General features: G+C 42.6%; 2 protein-coding genes across 2 annotated transcripts in view; both read right to left on the minus strand.

Annotated features, from left to right (window-relative positions):
• Positions 1-25,350, minus strand: part of LOC147700738 (olfactory receptor 5V1-like) — a 138,972-nt gene that overhangs the window by 100,304 nt on the left and 13,318 nt on the right. The window lies entirely within an intron of this gene.
• Positions 23,407-24,339, minus strand: LOC147700739 (olfactory receptor 5V1-like). Its single transcript, XM_086928470.1, has one exon. It carries the CDS (start codon positions 24,337-24,339, stop codon positions 23,407-23,409), a length of 933 nt encoding a protein of 310 aa, XP_086784596.1.

Raw genomic sequence — 25,350 nt, forward strand, 5'->3', positions numbered from 1 at the left:
ATCCTAGGAGGGTGGGAGGCGGCCAACAACTGGACCGCAACGATTTCCACCACTCAAGATGGCGTCTGCAACCCTTTCTCTGAGGGCGTCAACACCTAGTCGTGTGCGCCGGGGATCAGGGTTCGAGCGTGACAGGAGGCAGGTCACGAGAGTGCAGGTATTAAAATAGAACAGTAATTCACGACACAAAGTAAAATAATTGTAGTTTAAAACAACAAAGTAATGGCAGGCTAAACCCCCGGCTTCCGCCTCAGGGGAGAAACATTAATTAAATCCCCTCATGCCCCAACTTATCTGTAAAGAGCAATGTGGTTTTGTCAAGATGGACTTACCTCTGACAATTCCCGTCTTTTCCTTAATGTTTTAAATAAAATTCCTTCCTTTTCCATTTCTCTGGCAGCCATCTCTGTGAATGCTGAGAAAGCTTTTGACAGAGTAGAATGGTATTCCTATGTCACGGTTTCGGCCCTAAATTGATCTCCCTTATCTCCTTATTACACTCCTCTCTTAAAGCCTTGGTATTAGTCAATGGTCGAGTTTCATCTTATTTGCCTCTCCAACGAGGCGTCTATCAGCGTTGCCCATTATCCCCTCTTCTTTTTTTTCTCGCACTTGAACCCTGTTTGTCCTCTATTCATTATAATGATTTCATCTCAGCTTTTCTCATGGTGACCAACAGCTAAAACGTTCTGCTTACACGGACGATATTCTATTATTTATTTCTAACCCTGAATCCTCTACCCCACCTTTTTTTGCTTGAATTTGATTCTTTTTCGCAGGTATATGGCTACAAAATTAATTCGGATAAAACAGAAATTCTCCCCCTCACAAAATGTTGTCTTCCCCATACCTTTTCCCCCACTGGGTTCAGTTGGAATAGTTTCAAAATGAAATATCTAGGTATTTTATTTTCATTTATTTTTCGGATTTCTAAAGCGCGTAGCTACCCTAGGGCGTCCCAGCGCTGACATAAACCTATTATTCCAGAGGGGGAGAAGGGAAGGTGAGGAATTATGGGAAAAGCCATGTTTTTAGTTGCCTACGGAAAGCGAGCAGATTGTGTTCTCTTCGAATGGACAGTGGAAGAGAGTTCCACAATTTTGGGGCATTGTAGGAGAATAATCTCCCCCCAGATCGGGCCTTTTTTATTCTGGGTATACTGGCCAGAGAGAGAGAGTCCGACCTGTCTGTTCAAGTGGTGGGGTTTGATGAGGGATCTCAGAATTGGGGGGCCTCCAACTTGCATTATCTTGTGAGAAATGCATAGGGTCTTAAAGGTGACCCTTTCCTTGATCGGGAGCCAGTCGAGGTTTTTGAGGGCAGGTTTGCCGAGCATCTGGATGAGGTCCCTGTTAGGAGTCTGGCGGCCACGTTTTGGGCGAATTGCCGTCTTTTTATGACTGAAGCAGGGGCTCCTAAATATAGGGCATTTCCATAATCTAGTCTGGAGTTCACCAGACCCTGCATAAGCAGTTTCCTGGAATGGAAAGGGAGCAGATGGAGGATCTTCCGTGCTTTTTGAATGAGTCCGAAGCAGATGCCAGAGCTTTCCAATTCCATTGCCTCTTCTGGTAAACTAAATATGTCCACAGTGTTGTCCCAAATTGAAAAATTGTTCTCCTCTTGGAACCCACTTTTTCTTTCTTGGTGGGGCCAGTTAGATTCAATTAAGATGATGATTGGTCCGATTTTAATTTATACACTCTCCATGCTCCCAATTCATCTCCCATTCCTCTACTTTAAGCGTATTGACTCCTGCCTCTCTAAATATCTTTGGAAAAATAAACATGCCAGAATTGCCTTGTCTTCTCTTCGCAAACCATAATCTAATGGTGGTGTATACTTTCTGGACTTTCGCCTCTGTCACAAATATTTTTCCGTCCGTCAGGCCTCGAATTGGCTCATACCTGATCTTTTTCCTCTTACCCCCTCTGGCTCTCCATTGAACACACTTTATTACCCTTTTCTTTTAAGGAAGTTATGGCTTTGTCTGCAAAAACCCCTCATACCTCTCTACCTCTATTTAGACACACCTGCTGCTCCCTTTTGAAACCAAACTCTATTTATTTGGAATCCTTCTTAGTCTTCTTAATAACAGGCCTATTTTTTGGAAACCGTGGAGATTTAAAGGTATTTCTCCATGCTCCATTCCCCAATTTTATGCTTTATTTCATTGTCCCTGTTCCTTCTGACAGAAATGTACTAATCTTGTGGTGATTATTCTTGATGCTTATTACTCCCTTCCCTCTTCATCCTCTACTAATGTTCAAAACTCTCTTCTTAAAATACTTTTCTCCACCCAGAGCCTCCCTTATATACAAATATTTCTTAGCCCCTAATCCTGATCAAACAAAATCTAAATTGGAACTCTCTTGTGAATCTGATTTGGGATGCAAACGGTCTATCAACTTCTGGGACAAACTTTGGTCTAAATCTTTAAAAATATCTTGTTCTGCTTCCCTTACCCAATCGATGTTCTTTGTTTATCACAGACTTTACCTTACCCCTGCCTCAACAGCCCGATTTTCCTCGTCTATTGATTCTAACTGTTGGACTTCCAACGCTGATCCCATACAACTTCTCTTCCTCTGTCCTTCAGTTTCCAATTTTTGGGAGAAGGTCTGGTCAGATATCTCCCGATTGCTTAAGATCTCCATTTGCTACTCTATACGCCTCCTATTCACTGGTAGTCTTTCCGATTCCTCAGATCTTCCTTCACACATTCACGGTCTCCTTGATCTCATGCTTGCTCTAGCCTTCCAACACATTTCTCTCAATTGTAAATCGCTCACAAAACTTTCCATTTAACACTGGTGGAATAGCCATGTGACTCAAGCAGTGAAAAGGGTAACACATAATAATCTCCCATATGCAGTACAGAAAATGAAATGAAGTAGAAATAGATTAAGGAAAGAGCTGACTAATCTCCCAGATAAAGAAGAAATTAAAACCGCCCTAAAAGAGGCAAATAACAATTTAAAGAAGATAATATGGAATGAAAAAACTGAAGCTAATAACATTCTTTGGACTTGTGTATTTTATGCTAGTAACGAAGGAAACTCAAGGGAGTTCTGGAAGATGATTAACAGCTTAACAAGGCCGGATAAAGCGGTAGTCTCATCAGTATCGACTGAAACAGAATGGGTAAATTTTCTGAGTCACCATCTAAATCCACATCCAACAGTACACAGAGCCAAGGAGCACAGCCCGTGGAAGGAAATTGCAATAACAAAGCAAGAACAACTCCTGGAAATAACACAAGAACAGATTGTTAAACTAATAAAGAAACAAAAAGAAGGAGCACCAGGACCGAATGGGATACCCCTTGCTGTATACAAAGAAGATCCGGAAACATGGGCAGAACTTCTTGTAAAGGTCTTTAAAGAAGTAGTTAATAAAGGGGAGATACCGGAAAGCTGGAGAGGTTCTTTAATATCCCCGATATTTAAATAAGGAGATTGGGCGCCTCCGAAAAACTATCGTTTAATAACGCTACAGGACACCGATGCAAAATTAATTGCAGCACCTCTGCTAACAATCTTATCCGACTGGGTAAAGAGGAATTGCATTCTTCAGCCAATCCAAACCGGCTTCATTAAAGGACTTGGTACAGCTTCCAATATCCTGGCACTATCTATTTTAATGGAAAAAACAATTTCAAACAATGAATCATTATTCTTATGTTTTGTTGATTTTAAATCAGCTTTTGACTGTGTCTGTGTTTGACTATTATGGGAAAAGTTACATGCACAAGGGATTCCCCCACCTTTAATATATATGATCAGTCTCCTGTATACAAAAACTTGGGCCATAGCTCGTATTGGGAACGGCAGATCATTAACTGAGGAAATACCAAAGCTAGGGGGAGTGAAGCAAGGCTGTGTATTGGCACCTTTATTTTTTAATCTGTTTTTAACTGATCTAACTGGAGCCTTGAACAAGATAAATGCACACCCACCTAAGCTTGCGGATAAACACATCTCAAATCTGCTATATGCAGACAATGTCATCCTTTTAAGTGGAACAAAGGTAGGTTTGCAAAGGTTAATGACATGTATACAGGAGTACGCAATAGAAAACAAAATGGTAATAAATGAATCGAAATCCAAAGTTATGGTTGTTTCAAAAAACTTAAGAAGGAAGTACAACACAAAATGGTTCTTAGGAAAGGAAAAACTGGAGCAAATTAAAACCTATAGATACCTGGGAGTGGTTTTTGATGATAATGGTAACTTTAAGCCCCAGAAATTGGATATCGCAAGAAAAGCAAACTCCCTAACAAGTGCATTTGGGATTATAAAAAAGTCCACCAGTAATCTAACCTACCAACCTCTACTCAAAGTCATATCTGCAAATGTACTACCTTCCTTAACCTATGGTAGTGAGGCGTTAAATGGAAAAGATGCAGTAACAATAAACAAAGAAATCTCAAAAACTTTCCGATCCCTTTTTTGTTTACCTAAAAATGCTTCACAATCCCAAATTAGACTGGAATTCGGCTTGAACAACCAACTATATGCTCGAATGGGTAACATAATTAAAGTATGGAACAGAGTAAAAAATGACAAGGAGAATTTAATTTCACAGCTTTTATGGAAATAAAAAGAAGGCAATAACACATCATCTGTTTGGAAATATCTTGAGAAGGCTTTGGATGAATTTGGGCTTACGGCGATTTGGATGACTACTATTCCTCAGCAATCTTTTTAAAAAATTGTGAATAAGACAACTGATCTCCTATCGTTTGTAAGTGACAAAGATTCCCTGGTTAAAAGGAAGCATGCTTGGTCCATAATAAATGGTTACAAAAAAAAGAGCCCTCAACAATATTTGAATACAGCTTGGACTTGGAAATATAAAAATATATTCATGAAAGCACAATTTGGAATATTACCCGGAGAATCTCATGCACTACCATGGAAAAAACTCGAAAATAACATTTCATATCGGTTGTGTAACACAGGAGAAGAAAACATTATACACCTACTGTGCCTCTGTCCAGAATTAAAAAACGAAAGATTAACACTGTTAAAAAGGTTATTCAACCAAAGATCAACAAGGACTTGCAGACAAGCACTGCTCGAGTGTCTTTGCCCAGACGATATACTCATTAACTCTGCCTTCTCAAAATTCTTAGCATTTGCATGGAAAAAACTGGAATTGTTATAATATTAACTGTCATACCGTTCATATTTTTCTCTTCTAAACTTTTAAACATATGAATTTACAAATTTAAAACAGTTTTATAATCCACGTGTACTATTTTAAAAGTTTAACGCTTTATTTTTAAAATCACTTTCTTTTTACCGTATTATCATAATTGAAATGTTTATACTGTGCATTCACTCTTTGTAAATATTTAAAATAATCAATCAATAAACATCAATCAATCATTAATCAATAATCATTAATCATTAAAAAATCAATCATTAATCACTGGTGGAATAGCCTTTGTCATTTTCAAAGACTTGATGTCGCCTTCGCCTCCTCTTGTAAACCAATGGTCAATTGAAATTCCTTCTGGTTTCCCCTTACTACCTATTTAAATCCGATTGTTTTACAAAATAATTCACCTCTGCCCTCTGAAAGTGTTAAACCACTTTGAAGATGTCATCTCTGTTCTCTATTTTACTACCTATTTAATTTAATTTATAGAGTTAATTGTTCAATAACTCACTCACATTGAATATGTAATATGCAATATATTATGCAACTTCCTTTATGCTAGTGTACTGATCCTGCCCTCTTACTGCTCTTCTTCCCTCTACCTCATATAAAACTCAAAATCTGCTTTTATTTTTCCCTTCATGTACTAGCCAATTCTTTTGTTATTTTTCTATTGATACATTTTGACTCTTTTTGCTGGTATGTAGTATTTTCTTTATTGATTATGAAATAAAAAAAGTTGGAAACCCTTTTCGAATGGCTGCCAGTGAAGCTCTCTCAATTGTGGAGGGAGGGATTGTCTAAAAGGGGTTTTCAAAATCGATCTTGCTGCTGCGTTTTTTACCAGGTGCAACTTGCACATCAGATGCACACTGAAACCTAGGTAAAGTGCATTGGTTTAGTCCAATCTAGAAGTTCCCAGAGAATGCACAGTCATCATAGTAGTAGAATCAGGAACCAGACATAATATTTTCTTTAATCATCCAGGTAAAGCTAAAAAGTAGAGCTGACTGTAACCCTTTGGAGAAACAAAAGAAAGGTCTGTCCCAAATGTAATCCTCAGATTTCTGGTGTGGGAGTCAGGTTGAGCGAACTGCCTACTTCTGTGGGCTATCATCAGTTAGATAAAAGAGTGCCCTTCCCTCAAAGAACACAACTTCGGATATGTCTGAATTAAGCTTCAGACAACTCTCCTTCATCCAGTCTGCCATAGCAATGAGAATCCTTTAAAAAAACAGAGAAGACTTAAACCTTGATGATGCGAGGCCCTGGATCCCTAAGCTCATTAACTATTTGAACAGGAGATACAGTGTCAAAAGCTTCTGACAAGTCCAATGGCACAACCAGAACTGAATGATATTGGTCCAGGTTCATTACAAAGAACCACTGTAAGCCAGGCTGATGCCATGCTCTTACAAAGGCAGCAGCCTGATTACTTCTTATGGAGCAAGCTATTCATTTCAAGATTGCAAGTAAAATGCCCAATAACTAATGTCTCCAGCATTTTGGAAGCAGCTGGCACGAGCAGAATAGGTCTAAAATTGCTAAAAACTGTTGGAACGGCATTTGATTCTTTTAATGAAGGTATACGAATTGCCTGTATCCAACTTAATCCTACATCACCAATGCCAAGACTGACCCACTTTTAGAATCTACAATTAATCAGTCTATGATCAATAAAAGCAGTTACTGTTTAATATTTTAAACACAATCTTTGCATCTGCCTTCTTGTCACAAATAACAAATGATCAACAATATTTTTCCCTCCCTCCAACATTATTACATACACAACAGTGGATACTAAACATAAATTAAATCACAATATAACACACAAAACAATATTATACACAAAAACACAGGTCCAATTCATCAATGTATCAGTTCCTATTTCAAGAAATATCTAGAGCATACTCTGGGGAAAAAAAAACATTTGCCCTAAAGCAAATCTTCCAAGAATTCAAAAGCTCCCTAATTTTCTGGACAAGGAGCCCCTGTAAAAACGTTATTATTTCCCAGGGGCATTTCTTATAAAATCCTACTTGGAAAATCCGTGGGTTACAGCATCTCTCAATGTTACAAAACAGTTTTTATTTGCGACAGTTGATCCACTGGAAATGGTTGACGAAATGGCACCACTGCTGTCTACATTGAGTGGTTGAAGAGATAATTGAGGCAGGAATTGATAACAGAACTTCAAAAACTAAATATGTGCGGTGGGCAAGGATCCACCAGGGAAACTGCCCTGCACTTCAGTACTCCCCAAACAGAATCTGTTAAAAGATTTAAGACATGATTTGAGGATGTGGTTGCATCAAATGAGGAAGCTACTTGCTTAGACTTACTACCTTTGGCGAACACCGCGTAAATGTTTTCTATATTCTTATAGAATAATCCAGAAAGGTTATTGTGGAGTTCATCAGAGGGAGAATATTTTAGCTGAAACACAGTAGGTGACAGAAAGGACTCAACACGTTTTATATTTCTGAACAATCCTTGGAGAGAATGATTAAATCTTGGCCGTCCAGATGGATTTGTTGAATTTTTCAAAATGTCATTGTATATTTATTTAGCTTGATTATTATAGTGTTTACATCATCTTTTCTAACATATTTAAAAGTGGATCTTCTCTTTGAGATCAGCCGAACATCATAGGGTTGTTGGTTTTTTTCTTACCCAATAACTGATGAAGATCACTGCTCTATTTGTAAACAAGTGTAAACAAACATTAAGAAATGTGAAGTTCTCCCAGGGCGCAAATAGCAATGTGATAATATAGGAGGGAACATGACCAATGATCCTCCCACTGCTGTGTTAGAGAGCATCTCTGTCAAACAAAAGCATGTTAGCAATGTGTGGGCTGTGATCCTTTCTCATAAGAAACATTTATATTTGGAAAGGGAACTCAATAGCCAGGTCATCTGCCAAAACACTCTAATCCACATTTTACTTTTCCTAAACATGTATTGATCATTGTCCATGTCAAAAGAATGACCAAAACAAAATACCATTAGAACAACCTGATGAAAACTTGAACAAGATATAAGCTATTAGTACATGGGCTCTAGGTTTTTCGGCCTGGAAAGATGTTTTGTTTCTAGTTTTAGGTTTATGATTTTCACATTACCTAAGGTATTTTATAGATCATGACACATACATCCCTGCAATGCCCAAAAATCTGTTCTGAAACCCCGAGGACCAAATTTTGCCAATGAAGCCATCAGAAGTATTTAAAACATTCAAAGAAAACTCTGCATTGAGGAATTTTTTCAGGGACAGAATATTTTTGGCTGGGACCCTAGCTAGTTGATTGATATATACACAACTTCTGATGAGTTTCCTCATACAGCTCATGGACACCAATTCTGGTACCTAGGCCACTGAGGTGTGCTGTAGGAATTTGTGATCCAGTTTTGCAACATGTTGTCATCCTCCTTGGACTATGTGTGCTTCCTATATGATGTTAACAGTGTTTTGTCCTGCCTTCACTCAGGATACTAACTAGTAACATTTTGCACTACTTCTTCTGTTGTGAAACTGCTTGTTGGTTCTGTAGGATGTCTCTAATGTACTTGGACTTCACTTGCAGAGCAAGCTTGTCTCCTTTTCACTCCATCTTACTTTGCCTTACTCTAATGTGCCGTCACAGAACCTAATGTTTCACTCCATTCTGGCCGGACTGCATCACCGGTTGCATTTCTTTCTCAGCACTAGTCAAGCCTCAATTGTAGTAGGTGGCTATCACGTGTGCCTGCATGTTTGCTGTGGTCCTGTATGCCCATCATTCCCACCTGTGTTGTGAGGACCTACTGAAGTGGATGATCTCGTATAATCAGTGTTCATTACCCTTAATCTTGCTGACCTCTTTATTGAAACAAAATGCAACACACAGCGCTTGGATGTTCATCTTGTATTTAAGGGAGGAAAGATATCCTACTGCTTCCCTTGGCTTGAGTGCTCGAACAATACAGGGGGTGCCCAATTAAACTCATCAAACTTGGGCGCACTAAAGTAACAAAGGAAAAAGGGGTTCTCCATAGGGGTGAATGTTGACATTTTACTAAAATGACATTATTATTTATGATCAGAAATCAAACTAAATGTCCCTGCATATTCTTTCTAAACATGTTTCTTTGCACAGCATTTATACAACAGTCACAACATAGTCAAACACGACACTAACATACTGCAGTATACAAGACAACATTTTAATATATCAAAATACAAAAATCACTTTTATTCATAAAGATCAATTCTCAGATGTATCATTGGATATGAGTACAAAACAACTTCATTGTAGTCCATCAGGGATAAAATGAAGAAGAAATCATTTTTTTCCGTTATATTTGTACATAAGGTCGATAGATTTCACCCAAGGACGGGGTTATGCCTCATCAGGACATTGAGGGACAAGGTACTTGCTGGACTTGACGAACACTGCAGGGTCACTCCAAAAATGTTTGCCCTTACCCTCCTGTTTTCTGGACTTGTTTTTTTAGCTTTTAGGAGTCTGCAAAGTGCTTGTGCTCTCTCCTTTAAATATGGTAAAATTGGTGTGCACCTAATTGCACATGTAAATAACTTGTAAGTGCCTGGTAAAGTGGTATACCTAATACCCAGGGCCTTTAAATTAAATGCTACTTGTGGGCCTTCAGCATTTATTGTGCAATCCACTTAAACAGTCCTTTAAAATGTTACTCGGAACTGCCATTGCAGCCTGTATGTGCAGTTATAAACTATCATTGTAACCTGGCAAAAGTAATCTTTTGTCCGGCCTAAACCTTCCCTTTTAATGCCTATGTCAACCTAGGTTAGGCCCTAACCAGCCCATTGGTCAGGTAAGGAATACTTTAAAAATTGTGCATGTACTCTGACGTTTTACATGCCCTGATAGTGAAACACACCTACATTTGTTTTTCCCTAATGTAAGGCCTACCTCTCTTATGGGATAACATTGGGTTGCCTTATTACATTTAATAAGTGATAGCTTTTGATTAGGAGCAGGTGGGAAGATCATGTTAGCTGTCTGACAAACCGTCATTTAAACATTTAAAACCCTTTTAAACTGTAAAGTTGCATTTTAAATCACAATTCAGAAAATGCCTGTAGAATGTTTCCTGTGTCATATGACAAGGAGTAATTGGCAGTTGACCTCTGTGTATTCTTCCCATACATTCACACAATAGCGAGACTAGCTGTGCTTGGGTGGGCCATCTCAAATAGGATGGGGAGTTGAGCTGTGGACAGCCCAACTTACAAATCAGCTAGCCATTGTTTGATATTTCTGTACAGGAAACCGCCAAACTTTCTCCTACTTTAAATAAGACACCATGTATAGGAACAGGCCCTTTAAACCCACTCTTCAGATCACTTCTGGACCTGTGAAAGACTCAGAAGGACTGCTCTGCTGCAAGAAGGACTGCTCTGCTGCAAGAAGGACTACTCTACTGCCCTGCTAACCTGCTGCTCTGCCTCCTTGTTGCTTTAGTACGAAGGGTTGGACCTGCACCTTGAACCCAGGACCAACAAAGTAAATCTAATGGCTATTTGTATGGCTCGGGATCAGAGTCTCAGGGACAGAAAAGTTTCCAACTATCTTGAACCCTGCACCAGGACTCTGCCTGCTGTGAGTCCTTACCGCCTAAGTGGCTCCCCTCCGTTCCTTAACCCTTGGAAGTGGAGAGAACAGTGCCGTGCCAGCCCAGCTGTGCTTGTCACCAGAACCAAAACGATATGATACAAACCTGATGCAGATCTCACAGATTCTCATCAGAACAGACAAAGTGCAATGTAGCCTGGATTGCGGGTTTCACAACTCTTCATTGGAAACAACTGAGTGTGGCACAGCCTCGATGCAAACCCACAATCACAGCCCTCGCAGATTTTCCTCCAAACGTATGCAGTGCAATGCAGCCTTGATGCAAACCTGCATTACTACATTCGCAGCTCTTCAAAGGAACCTCTGCAGAGTAATGCAACCTCGGTGCGAGCCTCGCATCACTCTTTGAAACCTTTGTTGCATGGAGAAACTCTGTGCATCCTGGACTTACGGTACATTATTCAGAAGGCCTAACTTGGTCTCTGTAGCTGGCCAGCCTGAACTTGTGACTTTGCCTTCATCCCGCATGTCCAGATGACCACCGTTAGCTTTTAGCCACTTTTTAGGGTACATATTTAACCCCTTGCATGCATAGGACGGTCCCCTGCCATCCAACGTCACGTTGGGTGTGTGCATAGGACGGCCGGGGGCTGTCCTAACCGCACATGTGTCGAATTCACCAGCACCATGGGGGAATTCCGGCCATGCCCAAACTTACATGTCTCTGGTTCTGCAAATTGATTTGATGATTACATTTTACTCTATTTTTCTTAACTTTTGTGGGATTTTTTGGGTTTTGTGTTTTCACTTCATTACTGTTTATGCGGTACATAAATACTTTACTCATAGTCTCTAGGTGAAACCTGACCACTTTGTGCCAAGCTACGAGGGAGTCAAGCACAGGTTAAATTATAAATTTTTTGTGGTTCATCCAGACCGGGATTGTGGCTGTTACTTGAACAGGGCTTCCGAACCTCTCAAGCAATAACCAATAACCAAGAAACTCACAAGTGGAACACATTCTTTTTAACTGCATCTTGGTAATCCATATCTGATGGCATGCAAAGCCCTGAACACCAGCAGTACACAGACAAGATCCCCAGGGTGGGCCTCACGGATTGTGACACTTCTATGGTTTGGGAGTCCAGAGAAGGGTGCTCCTGGATCTCCTTATCATAGATCTATCCAAGAAAAAATTGAAATCTGTCTCGTAATATATTTTCAAGAGTGTCCTAGATACACCCCCCTTCAAGTTCTAGAATGCACCTGATATGTCCACCACTTTGAATTTCTATGGTACCACTGTCTCTGAAATTTAAAAAAGATTTATATAGAGTTTTATATAGCGCGAACTTTACCCAAATCGGGTATCAGAACACTTTACATAGCACCAGTTGTATTACATGAGGACACATTCATTTGTGCTAGGCACAGGGAGATTAAGTGATTTGCCCGGAATCACAGGATGTTCAGCATCATTGCCGAGACTCAAACCCAGTTCCCCAGATTCGAGGTCTACCGCCCTAGCCATTAGGTCAACTCCTCTCCTGGGTGAATTGAGTCCAGCAGAGATTCCGCATTTGCAGTTGGCGCTCCAGAAAGCTAAAGATGAGCACAAGGAGAAGGCCAGGGAGTTTGATAGCAAGAAGCTGATGCTGGCTCACAAGGAATACGAGGAGGGGATGTAGGAGGTTGGTGGGAGAGACTATATTCAGGAATAGAAGCAAAAATAATACGAGGAGAGTAAAAGGAATGATACAGAGAGCTGGAAATGGAATGAAATGCCCTTGATAGTGAGAAGGTTCGCATGGATGCCATAACAACTCTGGCATGATAGTCCAGACCTCCAGTTTGGGACAGGTTGTAACCAAGTTTCAAAGAGATCTCATTCGTGTGTGTCTGGAAAGTCATGACATCCTAAATTGATTTTAAGCTTTGAGGTCGCTTGTAAAATGTAAACCTTGAAGGAGGTGACTAAAGCAGCTACCCTAATGTATTGCTTGCTGCTGGAAGGGGCATCCATTATTTGGGAGATTCCTATGGCAAATAGATGGTGTATCAGCAAATGAAGGAATCCCTAATTCAAACGTTTTGTGTGAAGCCAACTCACTACCTTCAAATGTTCAAGATATGTAGGAGAGTTAATGGTGTTCCATTTGAGACATGGATTCTTGCAGTATTGCAAGACTGGAATGACTGTTTGAGAAGGATAGAGGCCAAGGCCTGTCAGTCCCTCAACCAATTGATAGTGACAGAGTGGCTCAAGGAGGAGTGTTCTACCTCACTTAGGGAATTCCTCTCAGAACAGACAGAGAAGGATCCAGGAAAGTTGCAGTATTGGCTGACAAGTGGTTGGCTAAAAAGGTGAGTAAGGGGCTGGTACAGCATGGTTTCAAACCAAGGGAGGAGAAGAGCTCTATCAAGTCTGGTGCAATACATGGGGGTTAAGGCCAGGATGATTACCAAAGTACCTACGGAGGGTCCAAGAGGAATGGGAGTGATAATGGTGTGTCTGGCAAGGAGAATCATAAGAAGGGAGGACAGTGAATGCCTTCCTAGTCCTAGGTGATGGCTTGCTACAAGTGCCTCTAGGTGGGACACTTTGAGAGAGACTGTCAAATGAAAGACCCTGTATCAGCTGTTCCCTTGATTGTGAGTGTGCTTCACTAGGGTGAGGTGACCAGGGAGTGTACAGTTGTGCTCAACCGTGTGACTACGAACAGCTGAGAGGGAGACCCAGATGTTCAGTGGCCCATTCATCAATGCAAGTTGTGGTTGATGCAGGAAGTTAGTAGGACACAGGGTTGGCAGGCAGGGCAATGGGCATGTAGTACCTGCTTGCCCAGTTGAGATTGAACTCCATGGCATGGCAGCCACGGTCCATGTTGGGGTAAGGGACAAGTTAGTCTGTGGTTGTCTCTTTGGCAATGATTTGTTTGTTCCTGGCTTGATGCCAGGACCAGAAGCTTTTATGGTTGTACCTCATCAGCTGTGTTGACCAGAGAACAGGTAGCACCTCAATCTCTGGAGGAGAGTGGAACAATTCCAGATTTGCAGGAACCGAAAGAAGCTAGTTTGCAGGAAGCCGCAAACTTTGGGGATCATACTGTCTGATCTAGAGAGAGAGGAGGATGTGGCTTCTAAAGCAGAACATGTGTTAGAATCTGGGTTGCTTCTAGAGTTGCAGGGTTTGTTAGATGCTGTGGGCCATACTTGGTTATGTTTCTGCAAGACACAGGAAGAGTTCCTTATGTTCATGGAAGGAAGCCTAAGAACTGGCCAGCAAGGAAGTAGTTGGAAAACACCATGGGAGAGATTTATTAAGGCCTTTTGCTGGCCTTTTGACTCTCAAGGCAACGCAAGGCAAAACAAGCCCTTAAATAAGATTTATTATGACACTCATGACAACCTTACATTGCTCTGTGTCACATAGTAAATCTGGAGTAACTCAAAGCAAAGCAAGTTACTGCCTTGCATTAATCTGCGTTGGAAAAGAATTCCGTAGGTACAGCATGGGTGTTCCACACATCCAGCAATCATTTTTGGCGCATCCCCAGATTTACTAAGTTTAGTAAACCAGGGAATGTGTCAAGATGGTACGCCTTCAAAACAGAGGCATAACATTCCTGTTACTACTGCAGGGCCACAAAAGCTAAAGAAGCTTGCCCTGGCAAGATGGTAGCCACAATTGCTTGACAGCCACTGACCAGTGAAGTGCAGCCCGGCAGAACAAGTCTTGATGCTCAAATGTTGCACATGAGTCTGTCGGAGTGCAGTTTGGTTGCCCAAGATAGACACTAGCTTAAGTTAAAGGGAACTGCTGGTTTCACTGTAACCAGAGACCCGCAGGCCAGTGGCAATGGGTTTGGCTGGATTTAACCCAGACTTCGAAGCACATCAGGTTTTGTCGTAAAAGTCGGCAAACCATATTTGTGACTCAAGGGGTAGCCACAGGAAGACCCCCATCACCAGATCAGCTTTCTCAACACCCTTCAGTATGTTCAGTACCCTGTTTCCCTTGCATCAGGACCACTCAATTGAAGTCTATGGTGGTTTTCCCATAGATCCTTGAACTGAACTGGAGACTGCTTTGACGTCAAGGTAACTGTTCTACCAAGTCTTTGAGGCTCCTGTGACTCAGTTCCTGCAGGAGCTAGTTGCCCTCTAAGGGCCAAAGTAGCCATACACTTCTTTACAAAAGTGTTCAATGTCACTGCAGTAGTTGCTAACGCTTGTTTGCGAATTGAGTGAAAATCAGTGATTTACTATTGTCTAGTAATTTAAATCTACGAAACAGTCCAGTAGATTTTGTTTGTTTTGTTATCTAAATATTCATAAAACTTAGATCTATTTTTTCTTATTTACCTGATTTTGTACTTCTAAATGTTTGCACTTGTTCCTTCTTTAAAGCCTGACTGCTCGAAGCCACAACTGCACATATTTGACCCACAATTTTATAATTATGCTTGACCACTAAATGTAATAAACTGCTTTCCTCATAGTGACCTACTGCAAACAATACGACAGTGCCCCTCTGTACCTAAAACATGATGGTAGATCCTTTCTTTCCCTGAATTGCGCTCCTGTCCCCACCCTAGAGGTGTGGCCAGGGAAATGAGCAATACTTCCTCTGTGATCACTCAAAACCAGTTTTGGCGCACTTCCTCTCCAACTGGGATTGTTTTCTGGCTGAAAAGTGGAACGTAGGGGTGAGAAAGCCTTGTTGTTAGCTACATCACACTGTGACAATGTAGGTCTCTTTAAAGTTAATTAGGTTCTTAGGCACAGCGCAAATAGACATTATTTATTCAATCTTTATTTCGGCCATATGGCCATAAAAGATATACAACAACAGTAAAACATGTACAACCATGATAAAATCCACAACAATAACAAAACAGCACATGCTATACACTATAAAATCATTCCGGTAAAAACTACCAGAGTTACATTTTAAAAGATTTGGGATTAACTTGGGCCTGTGATTTCAGAATGCGAGTGCGGGTATGCCAGACATTGGTGAGGAATTTTGCCAGTACAAACGCGGTTAAACTCGAAACATCGGTTTTCAGAATTCTATACATTGGCAGGTACTCCCTACAACCAAAGTTCTTAATAAGTGGTAAGAGCCAGTACTTCCTAGCTTTCATATAGGTTGGGCAAAACAGGGCCACGTGTAGATCACTCTCCTCTGCGTAGGAGCATGTCGGACACTGCTTAGAAGAGGACGGGGTTGTCCAGGAGCTGGTAAAAGATCGGAAGGGCAATGTTCCGTATCTCCATTGGAGAAACAGCTTCCTGGCCAACACGGGGGACATTGCGTCCAAGACCCTTTCCAGCCTATATGAGTCCTTGCTCAGCATGAATGCAGATGTTAATGATCCCTCCCACTGGCCGTCCATGGCAGATGATAATTTCTGGTCGTGGTAGACCTTAACCAAAGTTCTGCGTCGGATGTTTAATGAGGCGTTTGCAGGGTCGGTCCAGAGATCAGAAAACCCCAATGCTGTGCATGATTTTTGGATGTATTTTACCCAGGGGATTTGTGAAGCTTTGGGATGAGTTAGAAGCTCACTCAGTTCCGCCCTATAGGCAGATAGTTCTTCAGTACTCCACAGTCTTCGCCAGAAGACTATGGGTCTGAGACCTATTTCATCAGCTATTGGTCTCAGTCCCAGATCCAGCCTCAGAGGAAGGAGCGGGGTGCTGGCCGGAAGTGCAACTATCTGTCTAATGAAATTGTTCTCAGTTGCCGACAGACCACGAGTTGATGTGTGTCCCCACAATTACGCCCCATACATAGTGGCGCCCCTAGCCTGTGCTTTATAGATCTGTATGAGCGGTCCCAAAGGCCGGTATGTCGAGCTCTTCATCATCCGTACAATACCCCCAGTGGTCTGCACTAATTTGAGGTTAGCTCTAGTCTGATGTGGCCCCCATGACATGGTCTCATTCAAGGTTACACCTAGATATTCAAAGGTGGAGACTCTCTCTAGCCTTGACGCTCCCAGTAGTGGATTCGGGCGCAATTTCTGACTAGGATTCAGGACCATAAATTTAGTTTTTGTGGCATTAATTTCTAGACCCCTTTCTGTACAAAAGGCCACAAAAGAGTCAAGAATCCGCTGAATCCCCATTGGGGTTTTGGAAAGGAGCAGAGTGTCGTCTGCAAACATAATTGCAGGCACCCTGCTGCCGTTCAGTTTTGGGGCATCAGTGTTTTCAGGACCATTCAGGTGGGCGATTACCCCGTTGACAAAGAGGCAGAACAGGGTCGGCGCAAGCACACAGCCCTGCCTAACCTCCCTGTGAACGGGGAATCTGTCCGTCAGTTCCCCTGACTTCCCACACCTCACTCGGGCATAGTTGTTGTAGTGTAATCTCTGTAAGATTATCAAAATGTCCGCGGGTACACCCATCTCTGACAGGACACTCCAAAGTTTACCTCTGGGCACCAAGTCGAAGGCGGCCCTCAGATCCACAAATATTGTGTATAAGCTGCCGCCATCGAATATCGCTGCCTCCAATAGATCATATTCAATCTAAAAACCTGGTCCACTGTTGAAACCCCCTTTCTGAATCCTGCCTGATAGGGGCTAAGGGCACCCGTTTCTTCCTCCCACTCCTGCAGCCGATTCAGCAATACCCTACCAAGCAACTTCTGTGGTACATCAATTAGGCTGATTGGTCTATAGTTGGCTGGGAGCAGGGGCGAGCCCTTCTTATATATGGGAACCACCTCTGCCCCCAGCCAAGTGCTAGGGACCTCCATGCCGCTCAAAACTCTGTTAAACAGAACAGCAAGGTAGGGGGCCCAGACGTCGGGTTCCTGCAGGTAGGCCGTCCAATCCTGGCGCATTGCCCGGTGTCAGGCCTGCTATTGCTGCCCTAACCTCTCCTACTGTTATTGGTTCCCCCTCATATACTGCCTGGCCACCCCCAACATCATTCGTGGTTTCTCCCAATTCAGAGCTATAAAGGTATTGGAAGTGGGTCTGCCATACCCCTGGTGCGATGTTAGGCTCAATAGCTGAGTGGAGATTCCCCGACTCCCCATTCACTACTCTCCAGAACGTCCTGTGATCTCCTTTCACAAGGGAATTATTTATCTCCCCCCATTGATTCTCCTCCCATTCAGTTTTAGCATGGGCCAGGAGTTTTTTATATACCCGTCTACTTTCTCTTACCTTCTCTCCTCCTTGACCCTCCTTAATATTTCTAAGGAGTTCTTCCTTTGCCTTTTTGCAGGCTTTATTGTACCACGAGGATTTGTGTACCTGCCCCCTCTTCGAGTTTTGTACATTACTAAATAGGATGGGGGCGGCACCCTTTATGAGATCCTCATGTGCCTGGTGTAATTTACCCAGTGTATCTTTATTGCCCACCCCGATGGCTAAGTCTCCTACTCTCTCTAGAATAGGGATTAATCCTGCATACACCTTCGGAAGCTTCTCCTGACTCAAGGCTATGTTTTCCCACCTGATTCTTCTTCTGTTGTTAGCCAGTAGAAGTTCAGGTTTGTTTCCCTCACTCGTAGTTGCAGGGGTTTGAAGGCCAGGGTGGATAAGATCAAGTTCTAAAGCATTGTGATCGCTGTCTGACCTTTCAGTCACCCTAAAATCCTTGATAGTGGGCCAATTCGCTATCTGTACCAAAACGTAATCCAGTCGGGATTCTCTTCCTACTCTATTGTAGGTGGTTCTACTGGGTACGTCTGAGTTGGCACGCCCATTACAGGCTCTAATTCCGAATTTTAGGGTGAGGGCTGTGATCTGCAATGCTACGGGGGTCCATGCCTTTGGGGGAGGGGCTTCTACGGGAGGTACTAACCACCTAGTCTCCTCTTCCATCGGGAATCCATCTAGAAGGCCTGGCAGCGGCTCAAAATGAGAATTTAGGTCCCCCCCACTATGTAGGGTAGATTTCCTGATATTTCAGCTAGATAAGCTGAAAGTTCATCAATGGTGGATGACTCCCTGGCAACCCCCACTGGCCTTGAGTAGATGTTAATCAGAACAAGTTTTGCATGATTCGGCCAGGACAGTAGGACCGCAAGAATATCGTCAGATGGCACCAGTAAGCGTTGGGCCTCACACCCTAGATGAGATGCCACCCACGTAGTTAGTCCTCCAGAAGGGCGACCCTTGCCCTCCCACCTAGCCGGGATAGAGAATGACTGATATCCCTGATGTGTGTATTCCTCCCTTGCCCAGGTCTCCTGGAACATACAAACATCCCCAGTCTCAATGTATGCTGTCCAGTCTGGGGTGATCAACTTGTTGGCAAGTCCGGCCACGTTTCACCAGATAAGTCTCAAGTGCTCAGTAGTAGAGGTTGCAGAAAAAGTAGTGTCCGGGGGAGCAACCCCAGATGCCCCCGCGGTTGCTCCACCGGGGACGTTGTCAGCTGTAGATCCAACTACCTCAATGACAGCCCATCGGTCAGTATCCGGGGTCACATAGCTATGGGCTGGGTTTGAAGACAGTCAATCAACCCCGTCCAACCCACCCAAACAATTAAAACGATTGTAATGAAAAAAGGGAGTGCCCGGCGGTTGGTAATCTGGGCGTGCCACGTGTTCCTTGTATCTGTGTCTCCGTTCTACCCTTGTCCAATTGCCTTGTGCTGGCTCGTAATGCATACGAGTGGAGGGAAAGAAGAAGGAGACTGGCAATGACGGTATAGTGGAGTCCAGTGATCTGTTTGACCCTGAGCAAATATGCAAAACAGTGCCCGGATCTCGAAAGGACACCATAATGCAATCCCCTACAATTGTTTTCTTTGTCTTCCCCAGCCATGGTACCCTTCTGACCATGATGATCTTGTTGTTAAACTGGGGCGGTAAGGGTCTGTTCCAATTAAGCCACTTGATGACTTTCTTCTTAAGTGACAGGAAATTTTCATTTTCATCCCTTTCAAGAGGGGGGGGCACCCGCCAATACCACCATAAAGTTGTTTGCTTCCGGGGGCAAGTCCGGTCTCCGGGGTCTGGGATCGGGCTTTACCGGCGGAGGGGGTGAAGTACTTAGGTTTGGTGGGGCCCTGTGAATTGTGCCTAGAACTGAACTATGAGAAACTGGAGCTATTATCTGGGGAGGGACAGTATTAGGTATGTTCGATGGAACTGGGACTTGGATGGACATAAGTGGTTGCAAAGAGGCCGCGACAGCAGCACCCTGAATGGGTCCTGCGTTGGGAGGAGGTTTTTTTTGATGGGTGGGGGTCCCTGCAGGAAGATTGGGCCCTGCGGCTTTTGTCTGCTTACTGACCGTGGAACTCAAACTAGTTAGGGTGGCTTCTAGGATTGTGAGCCTGATCTCTACTTTTTTTAAGCTCTCACTGATAGGCAGTAAGAGTGATTTTAGTAGAAATTCAATGTTCCCCAGGGATTTGGCGGGGGCACTATATTGGGTAGATTGGCCCCTATGTCACTATTGGCAACTGCAGAGGTCATGGTAGTGCCCTTTGGGGAGGCGACTACAGGCACCTTTTGTATAAGCCTGTTTGGAGTGTGTGCCGGTTTATAATTTTTCCCAAAGTCTGAGTGGGGAATTTTGGTCTTTCCCTGGCCCCCCCTCGTCTTTCTTCTACGCTTTTTGGGTGGAGGACCATGTACCTCCGCCACAACAATTTACTTGGGCTTGTTTTGCCTAGCATTAGCTGCCGGGGGTGTTTGAGTGACCAAATCGACAGTCATGCTGCTAGCAGTTAGGGGTTGAATGGCCTGCATGGTCTGTTCAGGGAGTATAGCGGGGTTAGGGATAGTATCCCGTAGTAGTAGGGGGACACCCTCTTGGGTAGATAAATCCTGACTACCAAAGCGGGGCTTTCTCCTTGGGAGATAGGGTAGGGAATTATATCGCCAAGAGGTCTGTTTTTCATATTTTCGATGGAGCGGCGGCGGTCTGCCCTACGCTTCTCAAGGGAAATTTCCTTTCCCCCTTCCCCCTTCGCTGATTTGAAGTAATTATCTAGCGTCCCAGTGTTACTACCCCCAGCCCTAGAGGGAGTTTCACTTAGGGCCGGAGATGACATGGCCGGGTCCTGAGCACAGTCCAGCTAAGGTAAGGAAGATACAGGCGAAAGAGTGTGGGCCCAGCCCGGCCTCCTTCGGCCCCGGACGGCCACAGACGGTCCTGCCCTTGTCCCGGGCTTAACCCCGGGCTCGATCCCGCGCGCGCGTTCCGCGTGCGCGTAATAATGCTTCCTAAAAATAGTTGGCAGGATGGTGATGATAGGAGGGGGAACGGCGAGGGGGCGGAGCGAGAAGAGGACCCAGGTGTGGCCACTGAGGTTGAACTTGGCCCCCTGGTCCTCGCAGTCCCGCTGCACGCCCGTGCCAAACTCGCCCGGTAATCCCTTCAGGAATTGGAATCCGCAGCACTCCTCAGCAGCAACAGGGAAGAAACGGCAAAGTCAGTGGCCTGCGAGCGGCTCCCGCAGAGCGGGGGCCGCGAGGCGTTGAAGTAGGCGAGGGGGCGGAGCGAGAAGAGGACCAAGGTGTGGCCACTGAGGTGGAACTTGGCCCCCTGGTCCTCGCAGTCCCGCTGCACGCCCGTGCCAAACTCGCCCGGTAATCCCTTCAGGAATTGGAATCCGCAGCACTCCTCAGCAGCAACAGGGAAGAAACAGCAAAGTCAGTGGCCTCCCCCTCCTATCATCACCATTATGCCAGGTGAACAGAACACCTCCCCATGAATGCTTTGTCTAAGCTCTGGGAGTAGGATCACATCTCATCAAGGGGGCTCTTCAGATCCCAGGTGGCAGTTGTAGCTCATGTAAATGGACCTTTAGAGGCTTTAGAGAGGGAAAATGTAACTGCCCAAAAGTAACTTTTACAACATATTTATTACTACTCCAACTTTTAAAATGAATTCTGCTTGTCATAAATACTTCAAAAGTCAAACCATAGACTTTGTAGTAGTTTGTCAGATGCAGATAAGAACACTAAATAATATTGCATCCCAATGCTTTCCTGCAGAGCATTCAACCCTGCTACAGCAAATGCAGCTTTTATGGCTTTTTCACTTTAAATATATGTTTACCATTAAACATTTACAAGTCCTATTTTAAATACCATACAACCCACCTTCAAGGAAGTACAGCCTACTTAGGGCTGACTTATTAATATTTAAGATGGAGGGCTAGGCCCAGCAAAAGGGGTTATTTTCACAGGTCAAATTTAAAGTTTTAAAACTGCACAGCCAGACTACAGATTGTAAGCCTAATGCCATGTTTACACAGTCACTGTCACTTGTGACATATACATTTTATGTCCTGGGTATACTTTGTACCATATACCATTGAATTGTAGGTAAGTTACTATGCTAAACATGGGTAAGTCTCGGGCGTGCCTGAGCTCACTAACAGCAAAACTGAAAGACCAGCAGATCTGGCAAATAAGGTGTCTTTCTGGCTGACAAAGAATAGACCCGTACCACCCAATAAAGATGGAATGATTTTAAATGTTAGAAGGGTAGGGTGGCTGGGATCTTTCCCCAAGGACATACCGGGAGACCTGGTTTTGGTCAATTTTAGGGACTCCCGAGTCATCCAATATCTCCGAAGTTGGCAGCCACAAATGGGCGATGGCCCAATTGGAACATGGGAACTGTGTGACTTTTACCCCAGAACTACATATCTGCCCCCTGCAAGATCATACAAACAAAATAACTTTGGGACGGGTAGTAGTGGTCCAGGATCTAGTAAGCACATACTACCCACCCATAATCGATTTGCTTTATTCTAAGGTATAGACTTGGTGCCCTGACTTGTTAAATCCGTTCACAGAAGGGCTCTCGTAAATAATTAAAATTGATAACGACTCACACTAAGTCCGTGGATGGTCTTCATCAAAGGAACAACTTATGTATTTCGCTCCTTTATACTCTCTGAAGCATATCTGTCTTATTTTTAAACGTGTCACCATAAAATTCAAACATACCCTATTTCTTAAGCGACTGATTTAATTGATATTGACATGATCACGCCTTGTAACAAAGCTGCTAGTGTTTGTTCATGATGAATTGTAAAAATGATTATATTAGTATAACAAATTGTTGTTAACTTTGTACATATAGTGACCTTGTAATTAATATAATTGCTGTCTGCTTTTATTGTGTTTTTTTTTAATCCTGTATGCTTTTATGAATTTTTTACTGAATTCGAATAAAGCTTGTTGACTGACTGTTGATTGGGTAAGTCAGTTTCCAAATATTGAAAGGGTGAGCACGGTCACTTTACAAATGGTTATCAGGGGTGTAGTGCACAGAGTTCTAAAGCCAGCAATAAAAGAGAAGTAAAAAATCATGAGTGAAACTAGGAAGAAGATGGTGATTTCCTTCAGAAATATTGAAAGAAGCAACAGGTAAAATCTGAAAATGAAAACTGTCCAACATGAACACGTGTTATAATATAATGAAACAGATAATGGCAAAATACAAAACCGAGAGGTTATTGCTCCTCTAAATTAATCCTATAGTCCATTTAACATGGGAATTGTGAAGACACAACTGTTTTTCTGAGAAGAGTTGGAGGAATACTAGAGGGAACTACGTGGTAGGTAGGTTATCACTAAGTTACATTACTTGTATGCTACTTGATTTAAGACCATATAGAGACACATGCCGGTTCTTTGTTTCTAATCAACTATGTAGTCTATTCTTAGCCTTCCACAGGGTATTTTTTAATTGTTTGTTTTTCAGACTGTATATAATGGGGTTACACAGAGGAGTTACCACCACATATGACAGGGACACCAGTTTGTTCTCATTCATTGTAAATGTTGATGTTGGTCGCATGTATGTAGAAAGGATTGAACCATACAATAAAATGACAGCAGTGAGGTGAGAAGCACATGTGGAAAAGGCTTTGCGCCTCCCTTCTGTGGACCTGATTTTCAGGATTGTTGAGATGATGTTGATATATGATGTCATAATTAAAACAAAAGGCCCCAGTCCGAAGACAACACCCGTGAAGTAGCTCACTCTCTCAATTGTAGCAGTGCTGCTACAAGAAAGTGCCATCACAGCTATTACATCACAGAAGAAGTGATTGATTGTGTGAGACCCACAAAAGGAGAGTCCAGACAGTAGTGCAGTATGTGGTATTGGATCTATGAATCCAACTATCCAGGTTCCTACTGCCAGTTTAATGCACATTACGTTATTCATGACATTTATGTACCGTAAGGGATTGCAAATGGCCACATAACGATCATAAGCCATCACTGCAAGAATGAAGAATTCGATAGACGCCAAGGACATGAAAAAATACATCTGCAACAGGCATCCAGTGAAAGAAGTTAGTTGTCTGGCCAAAAAGAAATGTGCAAGCATCTTTGGAAAAATTGTTGTTGTGTAAGTGATGTCAATAAAGGCTAAGTTTGATAGAAAGAAATACATTGGTGTGTGCAGTTGTTTGTTGGAATAAACAATTGCCATGATAAGAAGGTTCCCCACCAGTGTTGCCATATACATTAACAGCAGGGCAAAAAAGATTGGGAACAGCAGATGCGGAAAATCAACAAAACCTGTGATTAGGAACTCATTTTCTGAGGTCTGATTTCTTTGTTCCATTTGTCTCGTGGCACAGCTTCACTGTATTGCAACCTCATGACTTTCTACAATTAAAAGGACAAGATTCATTAATAAGGGACACTTACCGGTATTGATGTTTAATGGGATATGGGCACTTGGCTGTCATCATGTTACATTTCCAATTAGATGAAAGCTGTCAAATTATTGACATGCACATATACAGGAGTACAGAAGTTACAAAGCAGTTTGGTTTGTTATAGTTACTTTTTTCACAAGGACAATAAAAAAGCCTCGCATGATCTATGTTCCTGATTTCAATGTTAGGTAAATATGTTGAATTCAGATGTTACTGTTCAAAGCTCCTTCAATAGATAACACATTTCTACACATGAATATTATGTAGAGATTTCCCCAGATGATACATTTGATTATATTTTATTTCTCATGAAAGCATGAAGAAATTGAGAATATAACTTTCATAATGAAGACATAATAGTGTCAGCATCCTGGACCTACTACTTATGACTGAAGCTTAGCTCAATGGACCCTTTTAGCCAGAGTTTGAATGATTATCCCAAAATAGAATTCTATCATTCGCCTTGATAGAATATGGAAGTGTAGTGTGAGCTACCAATTACCTGTAGAGTACTATGGACTGAAAAGGTCTGAGAAATGTCCAATTCTATAAACTAACAATCGAAACACTATCAAATTCCGCAGTCTAGTTTTGTGACCAAAGGGTAACCAAGAAGAATAGAGCTATACATCAAAGACCTCAAGAACATTTATTGAAGCATTTAAGGTCCCTGTTCACTTACAACATATGTGTTATGTTCATTATTTCCACCTTCATCCTCACCCACCCTCTCTCTTTGCGTGCGTTGGTTTTCCACCCTTTGGGTTCACCTAGAATGCTGATGCGTGGGGTGGATGGTACTGGATTTTGTTGCCAATCTATGAGTGTTAATATTAAGTCTGTATTTACTTTTACTATTTCAGCTGTGGCTTGACTGTGTGTAGTGGACAGGAAACAATGCTTTTCTGAGAGGC

This window comes from Lissotriton vulgaris, chromosome 7 (genome assembly GCF_964263255.1).
Source record: "Lissotriton vulgaris chromosome 7, aLisVul1.2, whole genome shotgun sequence".
Lineage (NCBI taxonomy): Eukaryota > Metazoa > Chordata > Amphibia > Caudata > Salamandridae > Lissotriton > Lissotriton vulgaris.